The following is a 23,303-nucleotide window of genomic DNA, read 5'->3' as shown; positions in this document are numbered from 1 at the left end:
AGTCAAGCGTCTGACTTCAGCTCAGGTCATGATCTCACAGTTCGTGAGTTTGAGCCACACGTCGGGCTGTCTGTTGTCAGCACAGAGCACCTTTCGGGTCCTCTGTCCCCCCTCTCTCTCTGCCTCTCCCCTGCTCACTCACTGTCTCTAAATAAATAAATATATATTTTTTTAATTTTGTGAAAGAACCGTTTAACATTTAAATTGAAATATTACCTGTTTAACATTTGAATTCCTATAGAATTTGGGTCGGCTTCCTCTTTTTAGCACCTTGCCGTAGTTTTAGCTTACGCTTCTCTCTGCAAGCCTTTGCCTGCGCAAACTCCAAGAGCGCCACCTTGCTTTGCTTGCCCAGTCTGAAGGAAGTACCGATGACCTTTAGCGCAGAGTGGCTTTTGCGTCCCAGGTGATGCGCCCAGATACCAGGGTTTTCCCCCAGGACTGCTGTTCAGAGGAATGCCTTCTCAGGCCAAACCAAGTTTTTCCTTGAGAAGGGGGGAGAAAGTCAAATAGGTTTCTTTATGGCGGTACTTCTCAGCTGTTTTATGGAGTTCATGAATTGTCAGGGAAGGGACTTAGAAGCTTTTTCTCAGCTGAAGCGTGGAACACTTAGGGGCCGCTTTGTACTCCGCCCTGGGCTTTGTGCACACCATAGGTAGGAAGGGATGGTCCAGCCCAGGACTTCCATCTCTGCTTGCTTTTTGATGACCTGTGTAATGAAGGGGTTGGGGATTTGATCTAATGGGAAACCTTGAAGAGTTTTAAACTGGGGAGTAACAAATTTGCATTTTAGCAAGAATACTTAAGCTGAACGGATGGATGCGGGGTGGCGGGGGGGGGGGGGGGGGGGGGTTGGGGGGAGGGAGGGAGAACAATTGGGAGTCCGATTAAGAGGTTGCTGCGTGGTTGGTCAGTCTGTTGAGCATGGATTCTTGATCTCCCGCTCAGGTCATGATCTCCGTTCATGAGTTTGAGCCCCGCGTGGGGCTCTGCACTGGCAGTGAGAAGCCGTTTGGGATTTGTGCCTCCCTCTCTCTGTCCCTCCGCTAATGCTTTCTCAAAAAAAAAGAAAAAAAAAGGTGCTGCCTGGTGGCAATTCAGGCAAGACACGTTCAAGTCCTAGAATAGTGCCTGGAACGCTAAATATTTGGAAAGAATGAGAAAAAATGATACTCCTGGAAGCCAAGAGCCTCCAAATCATTTCAAGAAGGGAGTAACAGAATATTCTGTGCTGAAGGAACAGCAAGAAATGTGTCATTCAGAAAATGTCCACGTCTCTCTAAGGGAAGGAGACTGAAGTGTCCCCCAGATTTAGGCACACGGGACAGCCTTACAGTGACAAGTTGGACTGGGTTCGGTGGGGGTGGCGAGCAGAAGTCAGCGTGAGGACGCCAGGAAGAGCAGTGAAGGAGCGCTACGAGGAGGAGGCCGTTCTGTCACTGGGCGGAGCTGGCTCAGCCCGCCAGGGTGGGCCCTAAGCACGGCCGCCCCTCCGGAGGGCGGGGACGGCGCGACACACGCTTACTAAAGCTCAGGGAAGGCCAACAGGTACTTTTCCCGAGCCCAGAGTTAAACCAAGCTCCGGGCTCGGCATAGCCTGGGGTGAGGCGCGCGTGAATCGGCGCGAAAGCGGAAGAACTCCACGTCCCAGCCGATGCGCCCCGTCGGCGGCCGCGGAGGCTGGGCCCCCCGAGGCCGCGGGCGGCCCGCACCTTCCCCGCCAGCGCCGGCGACAGGCCTTCAGAAGCGCGGGGGACCAAGATGGCCTCGGCGGGCGCCCAAGTGGGTGTGGTTCCCGGGAAGGCCCCGCCCCCAGAACGGCGCTCCAATGGGGACCGCCCCCGTGTCCATGGCGACGGCGGCGGCGGCTGCCGGCTAGCTCCAGGAGGCGCCGCCGCCGCCGCCGCCGGGATCTCCCAGCTAGGAGCGAACCCCGGGGTGGGAGGGGAGCGGGCTCCCCCTCGCGATCGGCGGAGGCTGCCAGTCCTGTGGAGCAAGGAGGCGGTCCCGGAGGCCCAGCGACGCCCGGGAAGGAGCAGGTGTCGCGCGAAGGGCTGACATGAGCGACCAGCTGAGTCCAGCCTCGGGCAGCTAGGGGTGGACCCGGCAGCCCCTCCGCTGTCCTCGAAACCCCGGGTGGGCGGTGTCCGCCAGGGGCTCCCGCTCCGCCGTCAGAGCCCAAGGGGACTTAGCCATCGAGGGCCTGGCCCCAGTGTGTACACATGGAGAAACCGAGTCACGGAACAGGGAAAGGGCCGGCTTAGGGGACCTTTGGTTTTTAGCTCTATTTTAAAATTGAAGGTCCGCTCCAGGGCCCAGCCATCCCCCTTCCCAGAAATAAAAAAGCCATGGTCATGATCCCTGCCAGCTCTGTCCAGCTTCTACTTGCAACCCAATGTGTTGTATGGAGTAGTGATCTTGGATGATCAGGGCTTGTCGGGGAAGCCAACATCTCACAGGCATTCCCCCATCCCCACCCCCACCCCAAGCCTCCATTACCTACTAGGAACACATCGCATTCTGCACTGGCATTGTCCTGTTCTGAAGGGGTAGCAATGTTCCCTTATAACACGAAGGGGCTTTTTGTGACTCCTGCACGGCCTGGAGGAAGGAAGTTCTGACATATATTTCACTCTCACCCCCTCCCCTCAGAATCTAAGAGGATGGAGCGAGATACCTGTAAGACCAGTGAATCAGAGGAAGACTACGTTGAAGAAGAGGACTCTGGGGAGGAGTGTGTTAAAGAGGAAGCTACCATCCCTTCTAACTCTTCTCAGCAGGAACTTCCAAAGGCTGACTATAAGGAATTTGGGGATGGAGTTCCCTTATCTGTTGTAGCCAAGAAAATTCCAAAGAAAATCATAGCCCCAACTGACTCAGATGACTTAGAAGTTAGAAGGAGAAAGAGAAGGCGGAAACACAGGTAACGGGTCCCTGGACGACACCCCCCTCCACCCCCGCCACCTGCCTGGCTCCAGAAGAGAGTCACCCCCAGCCTCCCTTCAGCAGTTGGGGTCTTCCCTTTAATCTGCGAAAGAGGACAGGGAATACAGGAACATCATTAACCTTCTGGAACGAGAAAAACACAAAATCCAGAACCATTTGAGCTGGCTTGGTTTGCAGACTTAGCATGTCTCTATCATCCTGGTCTTCCGTGGCTTTTAGAGAAAACGAACTGCATTGTAGATGTGTTGGGTATCTCTTCCTCCGGGTGCCTGGCAGCCCAGGGTCTGTCCTTCATCCCACTCTGCCTGATTTCTACTGTTCCTTCATTCCAGACCCCTGGCCATCAACCTGACCAACTGCAAGTATGAGAGTGGTAAGCACCCGGTTCACTCACTCACAACACTGCGCATAAGAGGGCACCTGCAGCTTTGACTCTGGGAATGGTCCCCCAGTCGGGCTCCCAGCCCCTGGATCTCGTTAGGCTGGCCTACAGCTTGGGCTGAGCTACTAACAGCTGAGACATCTCTGTTCCAGTTCGTCTTGGGGTTAGGGTGGGAATCTCCATGGTTAGCTAACAAGAAAAAAAAGTGACCGGAAGTTACCATTGCCCCCACCCTTCCCAGATTTCACCGGAGTTGAGATGAGAACAGGCTAATAGAGTTTTTTTCCAAGGAAGATTCTGGGGGGGGGGGGGGGAATTAAAAGAAAAAAATCACCAGCTCGGTCAGCCATCTCTCCATCTCCTCTTATCTCCACCGTCATCTATGCAAGGGGCCACCCACAGTGTGAGATGTGACCCCTACGGAGAGAGGGTCAGCTCTGCAGGTCAGAAACCATCCTAATTGAGAGAGAGGGTTGACGGGAGTAGAGAGCCAGGCTCTAGTTTTCTCTGTCACAGATTTTGGAAGGGCCTTGACAGCTTCATGAACTTGGAATTGTCACATGGTAATTAAACTGCGGAGTGGAGGTAAGAACCACCTCATCTCCAGTCCACTCTCTGGTCGAGTTACCCGAGCCAGCTGCCCTCCCGAGACTCACTGCCAGTGGCCAGGCTGGCCCCGCTGACCTCCGTCTCTCCACAGTGCGTCGGGCAGCTCAAATGTGTGGCCTAAAGGAGGTGGGGGAGGATGAAGAGTGGACTGTGTACTGGACGGACTGCTCTGTCTCACTTGAACGAGTCATGGACATGAAGAGGTTTCAGGTACAATCTCCTGACCCAAGAGCCCCAAGGGGCTGCGGCCCTGAATGGTTCCTCCTGCCCTTCTGCTCAGGCGCCCAACGCCACACCCTTTGTAGTTGTCCCTCTGGGCAGAGCAGGAAAGGCCGCGGCTAGGGGCTTCTGCTCCACTGGAAAAACTCTCCTCTTGAGTTCCTGGAGCTTCTATCATAGGAAGGAGGTATATGCTGGGCACTGCTCGCCTGGAAGCATCTGTGCCCAGCTGACCCCCTCCAGGGCCGGTGAGCCCACCTGAGGGGAAGGCTGGAAGGCAGCTTCAGCACTAACCGCAGGGGCAGCTGAGTGAGCCGGCTTCTAAACAGCTTAGTCCCACATCCGCATCCATTGAGAGTCGGCGTGGGGCGTCTGGGTGGCTCAGACACTTGAGCATCCAACTCTTGATTTTGGCCCAGGTCGTGATCTCCTCGTTCGTGGGGTTGAGCCCCGTGTTGGGCTCTGTGCTTGGGATTCTCTCTCTTCCTCTCTCTCTCTCTGCCCCTCCCCATTCTCACTCTCTTTCTCTCTCAAAATAAATAAACAAACATTAAAAAAAAAAAAAAAATAGGGGCGCCTGGGTGGCGCAGTCAGTTAAGCGTCCGACTTCAGCCAGGTCACAATCTCGCGGTCCGGGAGTTCGAGCCCCGCGTCGGGCTCTGGGCTGATGGCTCAGAGCCTGGAACCTGTTTCCGATTCTGTGTCTCCCTCTCTCTCTGCCCCTCCCCCGTTCATGCTCTGTCTCTCTCTGTCCCAAAAATAAATAAAGGTTGAAAAATAAATAAATAAATAAATACAAAAGAGGGGTGCCTGGGTGACTGAGTCGGTGAAGCGTCCGACTTTGGCTCAGGTCATGATCTCGTGGTCCCTGAGTTCAAACCCCGCGTCGGGCTCTGTGCCGACAGCTCAGAGCCTGGAGCCTACTTCAGATTCTATGTTCTCCCCCTCTCTCTTTGCACCCCCACCCCACTCGTCTCTGTGTCTCTCTTAAAACTAAATATTAAAAAAAAAAAAAGGGACATGCAGGTGACGGCTGTAAAACAGGCACAGTTAACAGCGCTCACTGAGGGCTTACTGTACGTCAGACCCCATGTCATCTGCTTTTATGTTCTTACCGCAATTAAATCCTCAAAAAGAACACCGAGTGGCGGATACTCTCTTGTTAAGAGGACACCAAGGCTCAGAAGTACCAAGTTCATGCAGCTAGGGTGTGGTAAAGCCAGCGAGAGAGCCCAGAACCTATGGGAGATTCTGCCTCCCAGCACCGGGGTTCCAGCAGGTCACCCTGGAAACGTCATACCCTGGGGGCGCCATGACCCAGCGCTCCCTAGGACTCATTCTCGATTTCCTTTTCTCTCTTGGAAAATGGTTTCTCGTTGGCTTATGCTCCCATGCCCCAGTTATCCTTACAGGACTAGTTGCTGGTGGCCTGGGGCATGTTAGAAGGTGGCTAGAAGACCCGAAGTCCTGGCGAGTCCTTCTCACTGCCCCTCGGTCTCCCAACCTCAGTGTGGACATGTGTTTTGGGAGAGGCCAAGGTTCTCACCTGCCTTAGGGAACCTTCCTTTTCTCCCTTAGGGTATTAGGTATAGTGTTTTCCTCCTCTGTGACTTCTGCCTTGACCTTCCCAGTCCTCCTGGTGTGCCCCAGACCCCAGGGGCTGCCACTCACACTGCTCGTGGGGGTAGGTCACCACCTGGCTCTGTTACAGAAAATCAACCACTTCCCCGGCATGACGGAAATCTGCCGCAAAGATCTGCTGGCTCGGAACCTCAACCGCATGCAGAAACTCTATCCCACGGAGTACAACATCTTCCCCCGCACCTGGTGCCTCCCTGCAGAGTGAGTGAGCCCGGCCCCCGGGGCTGATGTGCTGGGGGAGGAAAGGTTTCGCCATCTCACTTCCCTCCGGACGCTGGCCTTGTCACCTGGAAGGTTTCAGCCGGTCACAGGAAAGTAGGTGGGAGACTGACGCTCCGGGAAGAGCACGGACAGGAGAGCAGAACCCCCCTGGGGCCCTGGGACAGCTGCCACGCGCAGAAACCTTCTGACCAGCCCCCTCTGCACACAGCTATGGGGACTTCCAGTCCTACGGTCGTCAGCGAAAAACCCGCACTTACATCTGCAAGCCGGACAGCGGCTGTCAGGGACGCGGCATCTTCATCACCCGAAGTCCCCGGGAGATCAAGCCAGGAGAGCACGTGATCTGCCAGCAGTACATCTCCAAGGTGAAGGGCGCCTCCGGACCGCCAGGGCCCTGCCCCGGCCTCATCTCTCCCACTGCCAGAGGGGGAAGCCAGGCTTCGGCTCCTACTTCCTATTTCCTCTTATCAGAGCCGTGGTTCAGAGCCAGCCTGCCTCGGTCTGAATCTGAGTTTTTCCACTTCTTACATATGTGATCTTGGGCAATTTTTTTTTTTTTAATGTCTTTAATGTTTGTTTATTTTTGAGAGAGAGACAGAGAGAGACAGAGCGCGAGGGGCGGGGGCAGAGAGGGAGACACAGAATCTGAAGCAGGCTCCAGGCTCCGAGCCAACTGCACAGAGCTAGATGCGGGGCTCGAACCCATGAACCATGGAATCACGACCTGAGCTGAAGTTGGATGCTCAATGGACTGAGCCATCCAGGCGCCCCTCTTTTTTTTTTTTTTTTTTTTTTTTAAAGTTTACTTATTTTGAGGGAGAGGGAGAGAGAGAGTGAGCATGAGTGGGGGAGGAGCGGAGAGAGAGACAGAGACAGAGACAGAGGTCCCAAGCAGGCTCTCTGCCCCCAGTGCAGAGCCGATTTGGGGCTCGAACTCACAAACCGCGAGATCATGACCTGAGCCCAAACCAGGAGTCAGTCGCTTAAAGGACTGAGCCACCCAGGTGCCCCAAATCTTGGGCAATTTCTTACCCTTTCTGTGACTCAATGTCATCATTTGTTGAGTGGGAAAAATAACAGTAACTACTTTATGCTGTATATGGTTATTACGACAATCAAACCGGTTGTGCATCCGAAACACTTCAAACAGCGTGTGGTATAGAATCAGCGCTTCAGAAGTATTCTTCCCCGGCGGGTTTGCGTGCTTTCAGCCCTTCCTCATTGACGGCTTCAAGTTCGATATGCGAATCTATGTCCTCATCACATCCTGCGACCCTCTTCGGATTTTCATGTACGAGGAGGGCCTGGCCCGCTTCGCCACGATGCCCTACGCGGAGCCCAACAACAGCAACCTGGTAAGGGGCCAGACGGTGGCCCCGGGGGGGGGGGGGGGGGACAGGGCGGCGCCCTCTTCTCCTGAGTGCTGAGGTTCTGTGGCGGACCAGGTAGAAAGGCTTGTTGTCGTCACCCATGAACAAGCAATGGAACCAGCGAGCACCCTAACCCCGTGGCTGGGAGGAGAGCATTCGGTGGGTGGTGACCGCTGTAAGGTCCTCCCTGGAGGACGCCGGCCCACCCCCTTCCCCAGGACCTCACAGGACAGTTCTTAGGTGAAGAGGGCCCACCGAGGAGCCCTTGTCCCGGGGAGGGGAAGGTCGTAGAAAAGGCAAGGAAGGGCTGGAGAGGAGTGCTTCGGGGAAGCAGTCTGAGCGCCACGGGCCGCTCTCTTCCCAGGATGATGTCTGCATGCATCTGACCAACTATGCCATCAACAAACACAACGAGAACTTTGTCCGAGACGACGCTGCGGGCAGTAAAAGGTACTCCCGGCTCTGGTTGTGCCTTAGCCTTATAGTCTCAGCAGCCCCTGAAACTGAGCTGGCTCTTGGGAGGCCGATCGCTCAGGAAAACCACCTTCACAGACCCCTGTCCTGTGCTTGACCTCTAAATGCAGCCCTGCCCCCACCCTGAGGACCAAGCCGGGCTCCAAGCTGCCAGAAGCCCTTTGAAGTGTAAGGAATCTAGGCACAGAATTAGGGTTAGCCATAGGGAGCCTCTTGCCCTCGGCCTGGCCCCAGTGGTGTAGAAACTGGTCCTCCTCTGAGCACTGGGCCTCACAGGAAGCTGTCGACGCTCAACGCCTGGCTTCGAGAACACGGCTACGACCCCCGAGAGCTGTGGGGGCACATCGAAGACATCATCGTCAAAACCATCATCTCAGCCCATTCTGTTCTTCGCCACAACTACCGAACCTGTTTCCCCCACTATCTGAGCGGAGGTACATGTGCCTGTTTTGAGATCCTTGGTTTTGACATCTTGCTGGACCACAAGCTGAAACCCTGGCTGCTGGAGGTGAGGATGATCTTCTGGGCTTTGCAAAACCCGGGGCCTGAGGCCTCCCTGAGCAGGACGCCTGGGCTAGGAGTGCAGTCAGGTGGTGGAACAGAGAATGGGGGACATGGCGGCCCTGGGGTGGGTAGGAATGGCAGAAGGCAGATGTCTACACTCTTGACCTGCTGAGCCAAGCCTAATGATCTCTGGCCTCCACCATAGGGATCCAGGATTTGGATCCCAAGTGTTCCCCCATGGAATCTTTTTGTCTTTAGGGACACTGTATCTGTAGAGTCAGGCTGTCTGGTTTGCTCTCAGCAGCCTGTGTACCGGAGGGATCTCTGTGGCGGGGTCCCGTGGCCTTGGAAGTCAGAACATCCAGCCTCCTCGGCCGAGGCCTCTGGAGGGGGATGTCTTGCCTGGACTGTCCAGTCCGGCCTGCCCGAGGCCACACGTGCTCAGGCAGTGTAGGAAGGGTGGGATGATGACTCCTCCTGGCAGGTAAACCACTCCCCGAGCTTCACCACTGACTCCCGCCTTGATCGCGAAGTGAAGGACGCACTTCTCTGTGATGCCATGACCCTTGTCAACCTCCGGGGCTGTGACAAAAGGAAGGTGATAGAGGAGGACAAGCGGCGAGTCAAGGAGCGGCTTTTCCAGTGCCACCAGCAGCCACGAGAAGCCAGGTGGGCCACGTGTCTGTCTTCTTTGTCATTACTTTCCTGACGGGAAGAGTGCTCCTGTAGGTGGCGAAGAGAGTCTGGGGGTAAGGATTAGCTGTGAAGCACAATTGTGGGTTTTTTGGCGTAGATGACACATTACGTATCACAGATAGTATGTTGGAAATTCAGAAGATCCTGTGAAGAATCCCTTCCTGTTCTCCGGCTACTCAGTTTCCCCGGAGGAGCCAACCTATGCCATGTGTATGCTTTAGCAGTTAATGCACGCACACATACATAGGTGTGCGTATAATATATACCTGTAGAAATAACTTATACAGATGTTTTTCTCCCTTTACCTACCTAGACAGTAGTGTAACTTTCACACTCTCTCTACCACGTGTAGCAACACAGCCTAGAGCTATTTTCTATTAGCTCATAAGAAGCTCTTTGAGGGGCGCCTGGGTGGCGCAGTCGGTTAAGCGCCCGACTTCAGCCAGGTCACGATCTCGCGGTCCGTGAGTTCGAGCCCCACGTCAGGCTCTGGGCTGATGGCTCAGAGCCTGGAGCCTGTTTCCGATTCTGTGTCTCCCTCTCTCTCTGCACCTCCCCCGTTCATGCTCTGTCTCTCTCTGTCCCAAAAATAAATAAACGTTGGGAAAAAAAATTAAAAAAAAAAAAAAAAAAAAAAGAAGCTCTTTGAGGTTTGATTGGCTGTTTTTGGTTTTGTTTTTTAATGTTTATTTCTGAGAGCAAGAGAGACAGAGGGTGAGCGGGGGAGGGGCAGACAGGGGGAGACAGAGGATCCGAAGCGGGCTCGCTGCTGTCAGCAAGGATGTGAGGCTCTAACCCACGAACCACGAGATCACGACCTGCGTGGAAGTCAGGCGCTCGACCAGCTGAACCACCCAGGGGCCCCTTGTTTTTGTTTTTAACAAAGGTCCTCTAGACAGGTTATAATAATGAAACAGAAAACAGTCTAGTCATGCAACAATAAGAGGTTATTTAAATCAGCATCTTTCACCCACTGTTGTTTTAATTATAAGATGGGTTACCAACACGGTGATTTGCTGCCGATACTAAATTAATGTTAGTAACACATACAAATGGAGTGGAATTGGAAGCATTCCTATTACAGTGCTCTTCCCCACCTGGGTTGCGATATGCAGGCCCGTGTGTGTTTGGTTTGCTAGGATATCCTGAGGGCCTGGCACATAGTAGGCGCTCTCATGTGTGAATGGAGGGGAAGCAGGACTGTTACTGGAAATACGCTGGCTCTTCCCACAGTGGGGCTGCACATGTGCCTATCATATTATGAGTGATGTCTTTCAGTGGGGAAAAGGGTTCACAACTACTGGACTTAATAAATGAAAGTACAATCACAGAACCACGTGACTACTAGGAAGCCATTTAGCAAGGTTGTATGATCCCGTTTTTGTCAGAAACCAGAAAGGAAGGTAGTGGGTGGCAAAGCCAGGGTTCAGACTCGGGGGTCCCGCCCCTGAGTCCATGCTCATGACCAATATGCTAACTGCACAGTAAGATTATGGGAGGTTTTATCTTCTTTTTGCTCTTCTACATTTTTCTGTAATTAACATAGGTTACTCTATGATCAGAAACCTAACAGACTGTGAGAACTTGGAGTGCTAGCTTGCACTTAAGATGAAAACCAGATTTCTGGAAGTCAAGCCCAGATTTCCATGGCTACACACAAGCGGGATTGGCCAGAGGGCCTTCGCAGCCCTCACTACATGGGCAGAGGCCAGAAAGGCCGTGAAGCTAGCAGAAGGTTCTCAAAGCCTTGGCCGGCCTTCTTTTCCCCACTGAACATTCTCAGAGCCCTCCCGACTCACTCTGGAGCTTGGTTTCCCTAGGCGAGAACAAACTGAACTGTCGCACGCAGCGATACTGGACCAGGAGCGCCATGAGGACTCCCACCTCGGGGGGTACCGGCGGATCTATCCTGGGCCTAACACGGACAAGTACGCACCCTTCTTCAAGCACAACGGCTCCCTCTTCCAGGAGACTGCTGCTTCCAAGGCTAGAGAGGAGTGTGCCAGGTACTTTGCCTTGCCTTGTCCTCTGTCCACTTGGGGGGGCGGGGGCATATCCTGAAGCTGAACTGCTCGCCAGCAGGGTAGAGAGGAAGCCAGACACTTTGAGCCAAGAGGAATGGAGTCATAAATTCCTTCGGACTCAGTAACTCCATATAGGAGGTTTCCCATTTCCCCCCTCATTCTTCTCTTGTCTGCCTCCCAGACAGATCTGATTTCCCACTCCCCCATCCCCACTTCCCCTCACCCTGCTTCCCCCCAACATAATCTCCCCAGTGTCTGAAGCTGCTGTGTCTTGTCAGACAGCAACTGGAAGAGATCCGCCTTAAGCAGGAACAGCAGGAGACCTCAGGAAGTAAGAGGCGGAAGGAGAGCCGGGACCAGAACCAGGGTGAATCAGCGGGAGAGAAGAGCCGATGCAGGGCCGGGCTCCGGGGACTTGCCGCCCACTTGGCTTACAGGAACCGGAACCGGGAGAAAGAGGTGTCCGGGGTTTGGTAGCTCTTGCCTTTCAACAGGAAATAGGTTGGGTCTAGAGAAGGGAGGGAGAGGGAGAGGAGTTCCTAATGAATACGTTGGATCTGACCTCGCGGAACGGGGGCTGGGGGGTGGGGGTGGGGAAGAGAATGGACAGCAAAGGGGACCTTCCACTAGGGTCAGGGAATGCACAGAGGCAGAGCAGGCGGGAGTCCCGCAGCCATCGTCGTCGATGGTTTGGGACTCGCTCTCAGAGATCGTGCGCTCAGCCCTCATGTACCTTGCAGCTGCTCCCCGTACACGTGGATACCATGCATCCTCAAGAAATCGTGGAAGAGGAGGAGCTGGAGCGGATGAAGGCCCTGCTACAAAGGGAGAATCTCATCCGAAGCCTCGGTATCATAGAGCAACTCAGCGACATGCTGCACCCCAGCCACCGGGGCCACAGAAGGCTCCACGAGTATCGGGTGAGGGTCCCTGTGCAGCATCTCGCAGAACCAGGGAACAAGGGCTGCACCAGCACACAGGGGTGGCCGCGGCCCAGAAGGCTAACGTGATGGTGTCTGGCAGGCACGGAGCCTGGGAGAGCAGCGCCTGCTGGGCGCTGGGAAGGGGTCTCTTGGTTGCTTTTGCCTTTGCTCCCACGCTCCCTGGTGTTTAGTAATGACATCCGGCAAAGTGCAGCTCCTGACCTACTCGCAAGAGATGTGTTCTCTTTATTCCAGTCTTGCAATAACCCCAAACTCATGCCTGACGAATAAGAAGGCCACCACCCTCAGTGGCTTCTGTGTAATCTCTCTCTAGCCCTGCCAGTGCCGTGGCTCTAACGGGAGATAAGCAAACAGACTTGGGCCAAGAGAACAGCTGCCGCATTCACTGTTCCCTGGGCAGGTGTCAAGCCTGTTGGGTCTTCTGTTTTTGCTGAGCCCCCAAGGAGTAATTGGTTAAATAGCGGCCACGGCCTAGAAGAGACGTTTCGGTTACCTATTTTCTTCCTCCAGTCCATCCAGCCTCACAAGAAGTGTGGTAAGGGGCTGCTCTTCTCCTCTAGCCTAGATTTCACCAGGACGGGCTGGGCAGTCAAGAACTGCAATCTGTGAGTCTGGTCCCACTGGTCCTCCTGAGAGGGGCCACCAAAGAGCAGGGCCCTCCTCACTTCCTGCATCCAGTTCGGCCCCACGAATTGATCCCCAGGATCTTAGGGCCACAGCCAAGCATGAATGCTGCAATTCCACATCATTCCTGGTGCCATCTACAGCCCAAGAACTTCAACTGGATAGGAGATCGAGCAGCCATCGGCCCCTCTTCGTTGTCAATGAAAGCATCGGGAAGGCACTGTTTTCCCAGTGCCAGAGTCAGGCTCAGTAGCCGTAAGTACGCAAAACTAGCTCTGGTCACTCTGACTTGTGTAAATTCCCACTGGCAAACATTACGGCTGGGACAGTCCCAAAACACCACAGGGCACTTCCACCAGTGTGGGAATGGGATGGGTAGTGGACCCGTTACCTCCTTCTACATACTGGACCCTGGGAGAAATGGCAGTACAGTCCTAGCACTCAACAAACACAACAGGGAAACAGACAAGTAAACAATTACAGTACAGTGTGGCAAAGATGCTGGAGGGAAGCAAGGGATGCCATTCTTCTGTGTTGGTAATTGGGTGACAGTTGGTAAAGAGGGAGTGAATCTCCTGTGAATACCAACTCAGGGGGACCCATGTTTCCACTGCAGAAGGCCAAGCCAGCAGAAGGCTAGAAGCCATAAACAGAGCCCTGGCAGGATCAGTGCCATCTTCTTTAACCCCAAAGCAGGGCTATCTTCTGCAACCGGAAGGAGTGGCAAGTAGCTCATGGACTCACTGCACCTTGCCCTCGGTGGTAGACACCGAACACAGTGCACCCAAGGCCCAGGATCTCACCCTCTGCCCTGCCTCTACGCCCCTGATGCAGCATACCACTCCACTCCTTGACATCAGCCACCACCGGTAAATGCAGGACGGAAGCCCAGCACTCCACCTCCCCTGGAGAACCCCCTCAAGTTTCCGAAGGCGCAGAGGGCCTTCAATCTTCGCTAAATGAAAGACTGCCACCAGGCTTCAGTTTGAAAAGTCCTGGCCAGGAACCCTGCTTGAACAAGGCAAAACACAAAGATATCAAGAATTCCTCAATACCCTAAGACTATTTCCAGATCCGTAAAGACTAAAAGATGAAGAGGAGCCGCCCTTCAAACCTTAGCCTGGATTTATCGCTAGGAGAGGGGTCTGAACGCTGGGTGCAGCCCGGGGCTGGAGGTCATCCTGGTGACAAGGGGCCCCCTTCCCAGAGGAGCCGAGTGCCCAAGGCACGGGGCAGTCGCCATCGGACGACCGCCAAGGAGACGCCCTTCCCCCTGCCGTGGCGGAGACAGGCCGGCCTGGGCAGCCGTTGGGGCGGAGGGGTGGCTCTTGGCAAATGACTCCGACTTTTTATTAAAGTTTATGGCGTTTTTCCAGGAGCGTTCTCTAGCTCATTCCGGCCCTTGCGTTCCAGGGTAAACGCTCGCCACTGTTCCTCTCCGGAAGGGTGAACCGCAAGCAGGTTCAATCCCAGCTAACGCACCCTCAGCCGGAAGCGGAAACCACGCACGACCATCCTGGCTTTCGCCGCGCCCTTCCACTTCCGGCCCCGCCCCCAGATTTCCGGTCTCTCTGCCCCTGTCGGACTGTCCCGGGCTGTTTTTGTCGACATGGCGGTAGCTCTGAACCGTTTGCTGGGCTTGCGTGTTCGTGCTGCCGTGGCTCGCTGTGGTTTCGCGACCCGGGGGATGGTAGACCCGGGCACGCTCGGCCGGGAGCCAGACCCCGATTCCGACTGGGAGCCGGAGGAGCGGGAGCTGCAGGAGGTGGAGAGGTACCGGCTGCTTCCCGGGCCCTCAGCCTGAAGCAGGGCTTCGCGCCCCCTTCGAGCCGGGCGTTGTAGCGCCGCATCCGCCGCAGCCCTTGTTTCTTTCCCGTTGTCAGGGGGCGCAGGGGCAGGTGTGCGGCTCCTTTGGGACGGCAGGTTTCTTCACCAATGACGTGTTTCATCACCCGTTTAGAAAGTTCGGCATGCTTACGGGCTGTTTTAGGGATTAGATTTCTGGGGAGGTTACAGACGTGGCCTGGTTTCCCTTGCAAACAAAGAGAAGAGGGCTGGGCCTGTGATTTAGCGCGAGGCTCTTCAGCCACCCGTTTTGCTCCCACGCTTGGCTTCTGCCATTGGTTCTCTCCCCCAGCACCCTGAAACAACAGAAAAAAGCCGCCCGATTCCAGAAAATTCGGAGACAAATGGAGGCGCCGGGTGCCCCGCCCAGGACCCTGACGTGGGAAGCCATGGAGCAGATCCGGTGAGAATCATTGTAATAGTTTACTTTACTTTTTATCCTTTTAAGTTTTCTAAATGAAAAGGAGAATAGATGAATTTGCATAAGCCCGTCATCTAGATTTAGTAGTTTTTAACATGAGGACACGGTTCGTTTTTGCTGAAATTTTAGAATAGTAAGCTGTAGACCTCACAGCCTTTAACTTCAAAATAGTTGTCATGACGTTCTTAAACTAATGTCAGGGATGGGGACTTACAAGATTATGTACGTTTTTCGGAAGAGCAAACCCATATCATTAAAATCTTAGATCCCTTTTTAAGTTTGTTTTGAATAACAATGCGTGGCATATAGTTCAAAATTAGAACATTATTTGTACACATTGAGAAGTTTTTTTTTTCAACGTTTATTTATTTTTGGGACAGAGAGAGACAGAGCATGAACGGGGGAGGGGCAGAGAGAGAGGGAGACACAGAATCGGAAACAGGCTCCAGGCTCTGAGCCATCAGCCCAGAGCCCGACGCGGGGCTCGAACCCACGGACCGCGAGATCGTGACCTGGCTGAAGTCGGACGCTTAACCGACTGCGCCACCCAGGCGCCCCCACATTGAGAAGTTTTAATCCCTGCCAGTCTTCAGTGAGACTATTTTTAATGAATTTTTGTGCCTTTTTTCAGGTTTCCTTAAGCAAATACAAGCGACTATGAATGTAGATTAACTTTTCTTTTCTTTTTTTTTTTTTTGCATGTTTTAAAAAAAATTTTTTTTTTTTTTAATTTTTTTTTTTTTCAACGTTTATTTATTTTTGGGACAGAGAGAGACAGAGCATGAACGGGGGAGGGGCAGAGAGAGAGGGAGACACAGAATCGGAAACAGGCTCCAGGCTCTGAGCCGTCAGCCCAGAGCCCGACGCGGGGCTCGAACTCACGGACCGCGAGATCGTGACCTGGCTGAAGTCGGACGCTTAACCGACTGTGCCACCCAGGCGCCCCCAAAAAAAATTTTTTTTAACGTTATTTATTATTGAGAGACAGAGAGGCACAGAGCGTGAGCAGGGGAGAGGACAGAGAGAGGGGGAGACACAGAATCCGAAGCAGGCTCCAGGCTCTGAGCTGTCAGCACAGAGCCCAAAATGGGGCTCGAACTCACAAACCATGAGATCACGACCTGAGCCAAAGTCGGTCGCCTAACCAACTGAGCCACCCAGGCGCCCCTACCTTTATTTTCTTAAGCACAAACAGAAGAATGCTGTAAGTACTGTTCTACACGTTTCTTTTTTCATATAGTTTTTGGTTTTTTTTTTTTAAGATATTATTTTCACATAATTTTTACACTCAACATGGTACTGGAACTCACAACCCAGAGCTTAAGAGTCTCATGATCCATTGGCCCAGCCAGCCAGGTGCCCCTTTTCACATATTTCATAGATCTTTCCTCTTCAGAAGACAAAGCTCTTTTTTGAAGAAGTAATAGTAAATCGTAATTTTTGTTTTTCATTTTAAGTAATCTTTGTGCCCAACGTAGGGCTCACACTCGGGACCCTGAGATCAAGAGTTGCATGCCCTACTGGCCGAGGCATCCAGGCGCCCCAGCAAATCATAATTCAGTTAACCAGTCTTTTATGAAGTGTGCTTCGGTTGTTTGCATTCACTTGCTATCACAGATAGTACTCTGAATATCGCTAAGTTGCCTTCTGTCAGTTGTGTGTCATTTCCCATCCCATCAGAGTGACTCTGAAACAGACACTTAGAATGAAGGGGATTCTATAGAGCGAGGAGATTTTGGGAGCCTGTAGTACTTCTCTCGTGTCCACTTCCTTTCCTTTTTGGAACAACTGCTCTTCCAAATCTTCCTGTCACCTCCCCTTCTGTGGCTAATAAACGGCCTTTTACTTCAGAGAAAAAAAAATTGGCCATTAATTAAGAGCTCTTTAAATGTTTCTTTATTTTTGAGAGAGAGAGAGCTTGAAGGGGGAGGTGGCGGGCAACAGAGGATCTGTGCTGGCAGCAGAGAGCCAGCCCGATGTGGGGCTCGAACTCAGATCATACCTGAGGTGAAGTCGGGTGCCTAATCGAGTGAGCCACCCGGGCACCCCGAGAGCCCTTTGAAGCTTCTTAGTCTTCCTCCTTATTTTCCTTGCTCGATGTTAATACCCTTATTTACATCCCAGGGGAAGTGGTAGCCCTTCATTTGTCTAGGACCCATCCTCTGTGTGCACTAAGTCTCAGATGTATCTAATTCCCCAGAGACCTACCTCAACTTAAGGTTCTCCCTCACCCGTTTGTTTGTTCCTTGGCTGCCTACCCTTTGTTGTTTTGTTACAACAATGAAACTATTGTCCACAAATCTTATCAGTGACTTCCTCAGTGCTAGGCATTCTGCCATTCCAGTCTCTAGCCTCCCTAACGTTTTTTGCAGCTGTAGTCTGCTTTCTTGAGATTCTTTCTTCCCTTGACCCACGGTACTACTCACTTCTCTTTCTAGGACTCCTTTTCTCAGTTTCCTTCTTGGGGTACCCTTAGAGTTGTGTCCTTGGTCATTTTATCTCCACATATTTCCCTGCCTAAAGCCAGCCACTCGCGTGGCTTCAGCCACCATTGGACTTGGCTTGTGACTTCCAAGTCTGTCGTCTCCCGTCTGTGTTTATCTTTTGACTTGTATATATCCAACTGTGCGCTAGCCCATCTCTGTTTGAGTGTCACGTAGGTTCTTCAAACTGAACATAATCACAAACTCAACAAGAGAGAATTTATTGTTCCCTGGCAGTTTCACTTTGTTCCTGTTTTCCCCGTACCCCTGAATGTTCCCACCAAACACTCAAACTGAAATCTGGAATCTCTGCCTACTTCTACCTCCAGTTATTTAGTCCTTACCAAGTTCTTCCGTTTGGCCTTCCTAAAATATTCCTCAACTCTCTTCCTTCTCTGCTTTCATTGCAGCTGCCTCAATTCAGACTGCCTAGATTACCATGAAAGCCTCTTGGCCGATCCTTCCATTTCTAGTGTTGCCACTGAAAACTACCCCCTAGATTGAGCTGCTCATGGCATTCCACTGCTGAAACTCCTTCCTGGATCTGCTTGTGGTTTGCCATAGCTTGGATATCCTGAATGGCAATTCTTTTGCTGTTTTTTTTTTTAATTCTTTTTTTTTTAACGTTCATTTATTTATTTTTGAGAGAACATGTGCGTAAGCGGGGGAGGGGCAGAGACAGGGACAGAGAGAATCCCAAGTAGGCTCCGCACTGTCAGCACAGAGCCTGCCATGGGGCTCGAACCCATGAACCACGAGATCATGACCTGAACTGAAATCAGGAGTCGGACGCTTAACCGACTGAGCCACCCGGGTGCCCCCGCCTTCTGCTATTTTTGAATATACCCACTTAAAAAAAAAAATCCTCCCTTGATTCACTGTTGATTTGGGATAAACTTCAGACTCGGAAGCATGACATCATCTTGCTTCTGCCCTCACTGTTAGACAAGTTGAGCTGTTGCCAACAATGGTGATGTGCTGTTTTGCATTTTACGTGCTGCTCTCCCTACCATCGATACCTTTGAGGGGTGCCTGGCTGGCTTGGTCAGAAAAGAGTACGACTCTTGATTTCAGGGTTTGTGAGTTCAAGCCGCACATTGGGTGTAGAGGTTACTTAAATAAATAAGACTTAAAAAAAAATACCTTTGAGGGGGCACCTGGGTGGCTCAGTCGGTTAAGTGTCTGATTTCAGCTCAGGTCATGATTTCATGGTTCATGAGTTCAAGCCCTGTGCCAGGCTCTGTGCTGATAGCTCAGAGCATGGAGCCTGCTTTGGATTCTGTGTCTCCCTCTCTTTCTGCCCCTTCCCCACTCGTTCCCTGCTCGTGCTCTGTCTGCCTTTCTCTCTCAAAAAGAAACGTTTAAAAAAATTAAAAAAAAAAATACCTTTGATCTCTTCTTTCTCTTCTTTCTGCCAGCTTCATCCTTACTCCTCTTCATCCTTTTAGGCCAGCTATAGAGGGACTTCTGAAGCAATTCCTGAGCCACCCGGCAAATGTTGTGATAGCCTGTTCCTGGGTCCTCTGGGTGCTCTCACAGAATTCTCTGCTATGCCTTACCACAGTAGTGTTGTATGTTAATATATCTGTCTCCACCACCAGATTGTATGTACTCTGAAAGGAAGGATAGTATTCGTGCATCCCCAGGATCTAACTGGGGCCTGGTACACGTTGGGAGGAGTTTAGTTCTTGTGAAATAAAAGTGACCTAAGAGTGGTTGGGTGTTGCTGTCGGTGTATGGGAACGGAACAGAGCCATTTGGTGGCACAAGATAGAGACTGTGTTCGCGCTTTTTCCAAGCCCGCGTTTCACACAAATATAACTAGTATTGTCAGTTAGGTGCTCTGATAGCAGACTTTTTCACAACTTGAAAACCTGCTTCTTTTTCCCATAGCTATTTGCGTAAAGAATTTGCAGAGTCCTGGTCAGTTCCCAGATTAGCTGAAGGCTTTGGTGTCAGCACTCATGTGATCCGGAGGGTTTTAAAGAGCAAGTTCGTACCCACATTGGAGCAGAAACTGAAGCAGGATCAAAAAGTCCTTAAGAAACCCGGGCTTGCCCTCTCGTTCAGGCAGCTCCCAGGTTCTCAGGATTCCTTGAAGCCGCTCTCCGCGAGCCACTCTGGATCAGGCTCTTCGTTGATGCCAGCAGATGAAACCTCATTCAAAGGCTGGGGTCACAGCACAGCTTTGAAAGTGATAGAATCGAACACTCACAGTACACCAAGGAGACAGAAGGGAGGGGATAAAGGAATCCAGGATCCGCAGCGGGAGCACTCTGTGCCTGTTGCAGATCTAGGTCACGGGCAAGAGCTGCAGAAGTGCTCCACCAGCGATCGTGCGGGTTCTAGACGAGCTGACGGTGATGGATTGCCAACTGCCAAGAAGCTGGAAGACTTGAAGGCACAGGACCCAGGTGACCAGAACTTCAGCAGCAAAGTAGTCCAGAGGGGGCGAGAGTTCTTTGACAGTAACGGGAACTTCTTGTACAGAATTTGAGCTGGAGCCTGGTTTGTGGAGATGCCACCTGAAACGCAGCTGGGAGAGTAGGTTTGGAGCTGCCTGGACTTTTGTGTGTGGATCATCCACCTTGGGATGGGAGGAAATGAGCCTGGACCATGGGAGGAAACAACTGCTCAGATATGAATCTGACAAGAGGGCAGTGAACTTCACAGGGCCAATGTGTATGGCAGGGCAGGGTTAATGACTGGCTGGGTAGACTCCAGTGTCCTGGAGCTCTGCTCCTGATCTGACCTACGTGGATCTTCAGTACTCCCCATTTTTGCTTGGGCTCTCTGTATGTTGAAACCAGCCCGTGTTGCATGCATTGTTAGAACTTTTCTGTGAAATTTGCAGTATATGTTTGGGAAAAAAATGAAAAGTTTGCCTTCTGATCTCATTTACTTCTTGATTAATGAACACTAATAGTTCTGGAACTGCTTTATCAGTAGAATGTTTTCATTATGTGCAAAAGAAAATAAAATGTAGCAGTTTGTGTTGATTGGTGCTCTCTGGGGTGGGAGGAGTGAGGGTTTGAAGAGACCAGAGGTCCTTTGTCATTAAACATAGGAGAGAGATGGGGCCAGAGGAGTTCCCAACAAAGGACACTGTGCAGATCACCCTGCTTAATGATTGATGTTGACAGCTAAAAATTAGGACATCATACCTTCACTGCATCACCTGGTCTAAAGGAGCTCCTCTTTCCTTCTGTTGGTGGGGCTCTGAAAGAGATTAGTGTATGGGAGGTTTGATCCATGAAAAAAAAAAAAGGCGAAGGCTTTCGGGCCTCCGGCAGCATCTCTAGCTACTTTCAGAAACTTCAATAGCATCTTCACTGTTGTCATCAGATTTTTGCGATGGAGCTGTGATGGGGGCGAGAGCAGATTATCGGCCGCTTTCAAAAATTAGGGGACAGTCTCATTTCAGATATGCTCGAGGCCACATGGCTGCTGCTGAGCAGTAGCACAGGGACTTGAACCCAGGTCTGACCTTTAGTTCAGGGCTTCTAAAATTCCAGGAATCCATTCCTGCCTGGCATAATTTCTGTTAATTTCCCAAATCTTTTAGAGACCTTTCATTACAACCAGCGTGATTATCAGTAGAAAAATCAGTGAGACATGTGCACGCAGCAGAAGAGCCCAATGACAGTTTTCAGCCATGCCTCGTTTTAACAACTTCCTGGCAAAAACTGGTTATTCAGAATTTAAGTGCAGGGTGTTTAATGAAAATAATTGATTTTCCAAACCTGTCATTGAGTGTGTTCGTGAATCTCCTTGCTATTTCAAATGTCATTAATAGCCATTACAGTATCATTGATTACTGTTAACTTGGGAATTTGTTCAGTATAAATAGCAAGGCCCTATCACCTGCCAATCAAAGAGAATCCAGTTTCTGGTAATACAGCAGTGGGCAAATAAGGTCCTATTATCACTGCTCTGTCACTAGCCTATTAATACACTAAAAAAATCTTTTTAATGTTTATTTTTGAGAGAGAGAGCACGAGCGAGGGGGAGGAGCAGAGAAAGGGAGTCAGAATTCAAAGCAGGCTCCAGGCTCTGAGCTGTCAGTACAGCCCTGTGGGGCTAGAACTCACCAACCATGAGATCATGATGCCCAGGCGCCCCTCAGTACTTTTATGATTAAAACATAAGGTAATTAGAACTTTTTAGTTTAAGAGGTAGAAGATGCTACTTTAAACATGGTGATAGAATGTGAACTTTTTATAAAAAAAAAAATTTTTTTTTATAATGTTCATTTATTTCTGAGACAGAGACGGAGCATGAGTTGGGGAGGGGCAGAGAGAGAGGGAGACACAGAATCTGAAGAGGCTCCAGGCTCTGAGCTGTCAGCACGGAGCCCGACGTGGGGCTCGAACTCACCAACCGTGAGATCATGACCTGAGCCGAAGTCAGACGCTCAACGACTGAGCCACCCAGGCACTCGAGAAGATGCTAGTTTTTAAATACATTTTTTATTTTAGAGAGTGAGCAAGGGAGAGAGGTAGAATCCCAAGCAAGCTCCACGCTCAAGCACTCTGCTCAATGCAGGGCTTTATCCCATGATACTGGGATCATGACCTGAACCAAAATCAAGAGTTGGGTGTTCAACTGACTAAGACACCCAGGTGCCTTGGAAGATGCTATTTGATTAAACTGGCACTTAAAAAAATACTTATTTGGGGGAGACAGAGCATGAGTGGGGGAGGGGCTGAGAAAGAGGGAGACAGAATCCGAAGCAGGCTCCAGGCTCTAAGCTGTCAGCACAGAGCCCGACATGGGGCTCAAACTCACAAACTGCTAGATCATGACCTGAGCCAAAGTCAGACGCTTAACTGACTGAGCCACCCAGGTGCCCCGGGCATTTTTAACTCCTGTAAATCATTTGACCATGCCCTTTCCCCAGTTGGCTACAGAAAATTAGAAGCTGTTGTTAAAAACTTTGATAAGTTTTTCATTTACCTCATTCCCTACCATCCTATTACTTACCAAGCTTAAATCTTTTTTCCATTCTTAAAAATGCCAATCTAAGGTTTTGTCCTTACTAGTTCTTTGTCTCCAGATTTTCACATGGCCAGTTCCGTGTCATTCAAGTCTCAGATCAAATGTTACTTTTTTTTTAAATACATATTTTTAATTGTGTGTGTGTGTGAGAGAGAGAGAGAGAGAGGGTGGGGGGAGAGAGATTGGGAAAGAGAGGGAGACAGAATCTGAAGCAGGTTCCAGGTCCAAGCTGTTAGCACAGAGCCCGATGCATGAGGTCATGACCCTAGCTGAAGTTGGACGCATAGCTGACTGAGCCATCCAGGCCCCCCTCAAATGTTACTTTCTTAGGCTTTCCCTGATTACCCAGTCTAAAGCAACCCCCTTCACATTCTATCACCACGTTCACATTCTATCACCATGTTTAATATTCCCTGCCATTTGAAATGGATTGCTACTGTATTGTCTGTCATCACATACTTTGCCTCCATTAGAATGTAGACCCCATGGGAGCACGAGACCGGTCTGTGTTCATTGCTGTAGTTTTCAGCTCCTAACATAGATTTCAACATTGGTTGAGTGAATGAAGAAATGGTTGGAAAACCTCACTGATCAGCCAGTCCACAATGGCAGAAAGCCCTGCCTTTTACCTCTGCCAGCCTACTCATCCAGACCTCAGCCAACAAGACCTAAGCTTTCTCCAAGCTGATCGGTTCCTGCTTTATTCTGTCAGCATGTCTCACATCCTAACTCACCAGCACTGCAGTGTTTTGGGAAACTGCGCACCCTTCCCCCAACCCAAGCTGGAAAGGGGGAGGTGGGATTCACCCAGTCTGTTCCACTGGGCTGGGGTCATAGGACTCTATAGTGCCCTCTCCCCAGGGAGTCCCATTTCATGACATGATGAAAGCCATTGACATCA

The 23,303-nt window shown here is 51.4% G+C and overlaps 2 protein-coding genes across 6 annotated transcripts; both read left to right on the top strand.

Annotated features, from left to right (window-relative positions):
• Nucleotides 1-1,449: 1,449 nt before the first annotated feature.
• Nucleotides 1,450-14,033, top strand: TTLL13 (tubulin tyrosine ligase like 13). 5 transcript variants are annotated; one of them, XM_045452323.1, is made up of 15 exons: nt 1,450-1,548; nt 2,653-2,923; nt 3,279-3,319; nt 4,029-4,147; nt 5,868-5,998; nt 6,228-6,384; nt 7,231-7,374; nt 7,754-7,839; nt 8,140-8,371; nt 8,852-9,036; nt 10,884-11,069; nt 11,366-11,546; nt 11,828-12,007; nt 12,592-12,910; nt 13,272-14,033. In XM_045452323.1, the coding sequence occupies exons 2-15, from the start codon at nt 2,664-2,666 to the stop codon at nt 13,526-13,528; spliced, it is 2,478 nt and encodes an 825-aa protein (XP_045308279.1). In that variant the 5' UTR covers nt 1,450-1,548; nt 2,653-2,663; the 3' UTR covers nt 13,529-14,033. The 5 variants fall into 5 exon arrangements, with proteins under 5 accessions (XP_045308279.1, XP_045308277.1, XP_045308280.1 ...); XM_045452321.1 differs by lacking the exon at nt 1,450-1,548 and adding an exon at nt 1,906-2,070; XM_045452324.1 differs by lacking the exon at nt 1,450-1,548 and adding an exon at nt 1,932-2,039 and having other exon boundaries at nt 12,799-12,910.
• A 178-nt stretch (nt 14,034-14,211) lies between these two features.
• NGRN (neugrin, neurite outgrowth associated) lies at nt 14,212-20,397 on the top strand. Its single transcript, XM_045452333.1, has 3 exons — nt 14,212-14,428; nt 14,793-14,903; nt 19,298-20,397. Exons 1-3 carry the CDS (start codon nt 14,265-14,267, stop codon nt 19,899-19,901), a joined length of 879 nt encoding a protein of 292 aa, XP_045308289.1. The 5' UTR covers nt 14,212-14,264; the 3' UTR covers nt 19,902-20,397.
• The last annotated feature ends 2,906 nt before the right edge of the window (nt 20,398-23,303 follow it).

Source organism: Leopardus geoffroyi, chromosome B3 (assembly GCF_018350155.1).
Source record: "Leopardus geoffroyi isolate Oge1 chromosome B3, O.geoffroyi_Oge1_pat1.0, whole genome shotgun sequence".
Lineage (NCBI taxonomy): Eukaryota > Metazoa > Chordata > Mammalia > Carnivora > Felidae > Leopardus > Leopardus geoffroyi.
Note: the sequence above shows the minus strand (reverse complement) of the source record. Positions and strands in the feature narration are given on the sequence as shown.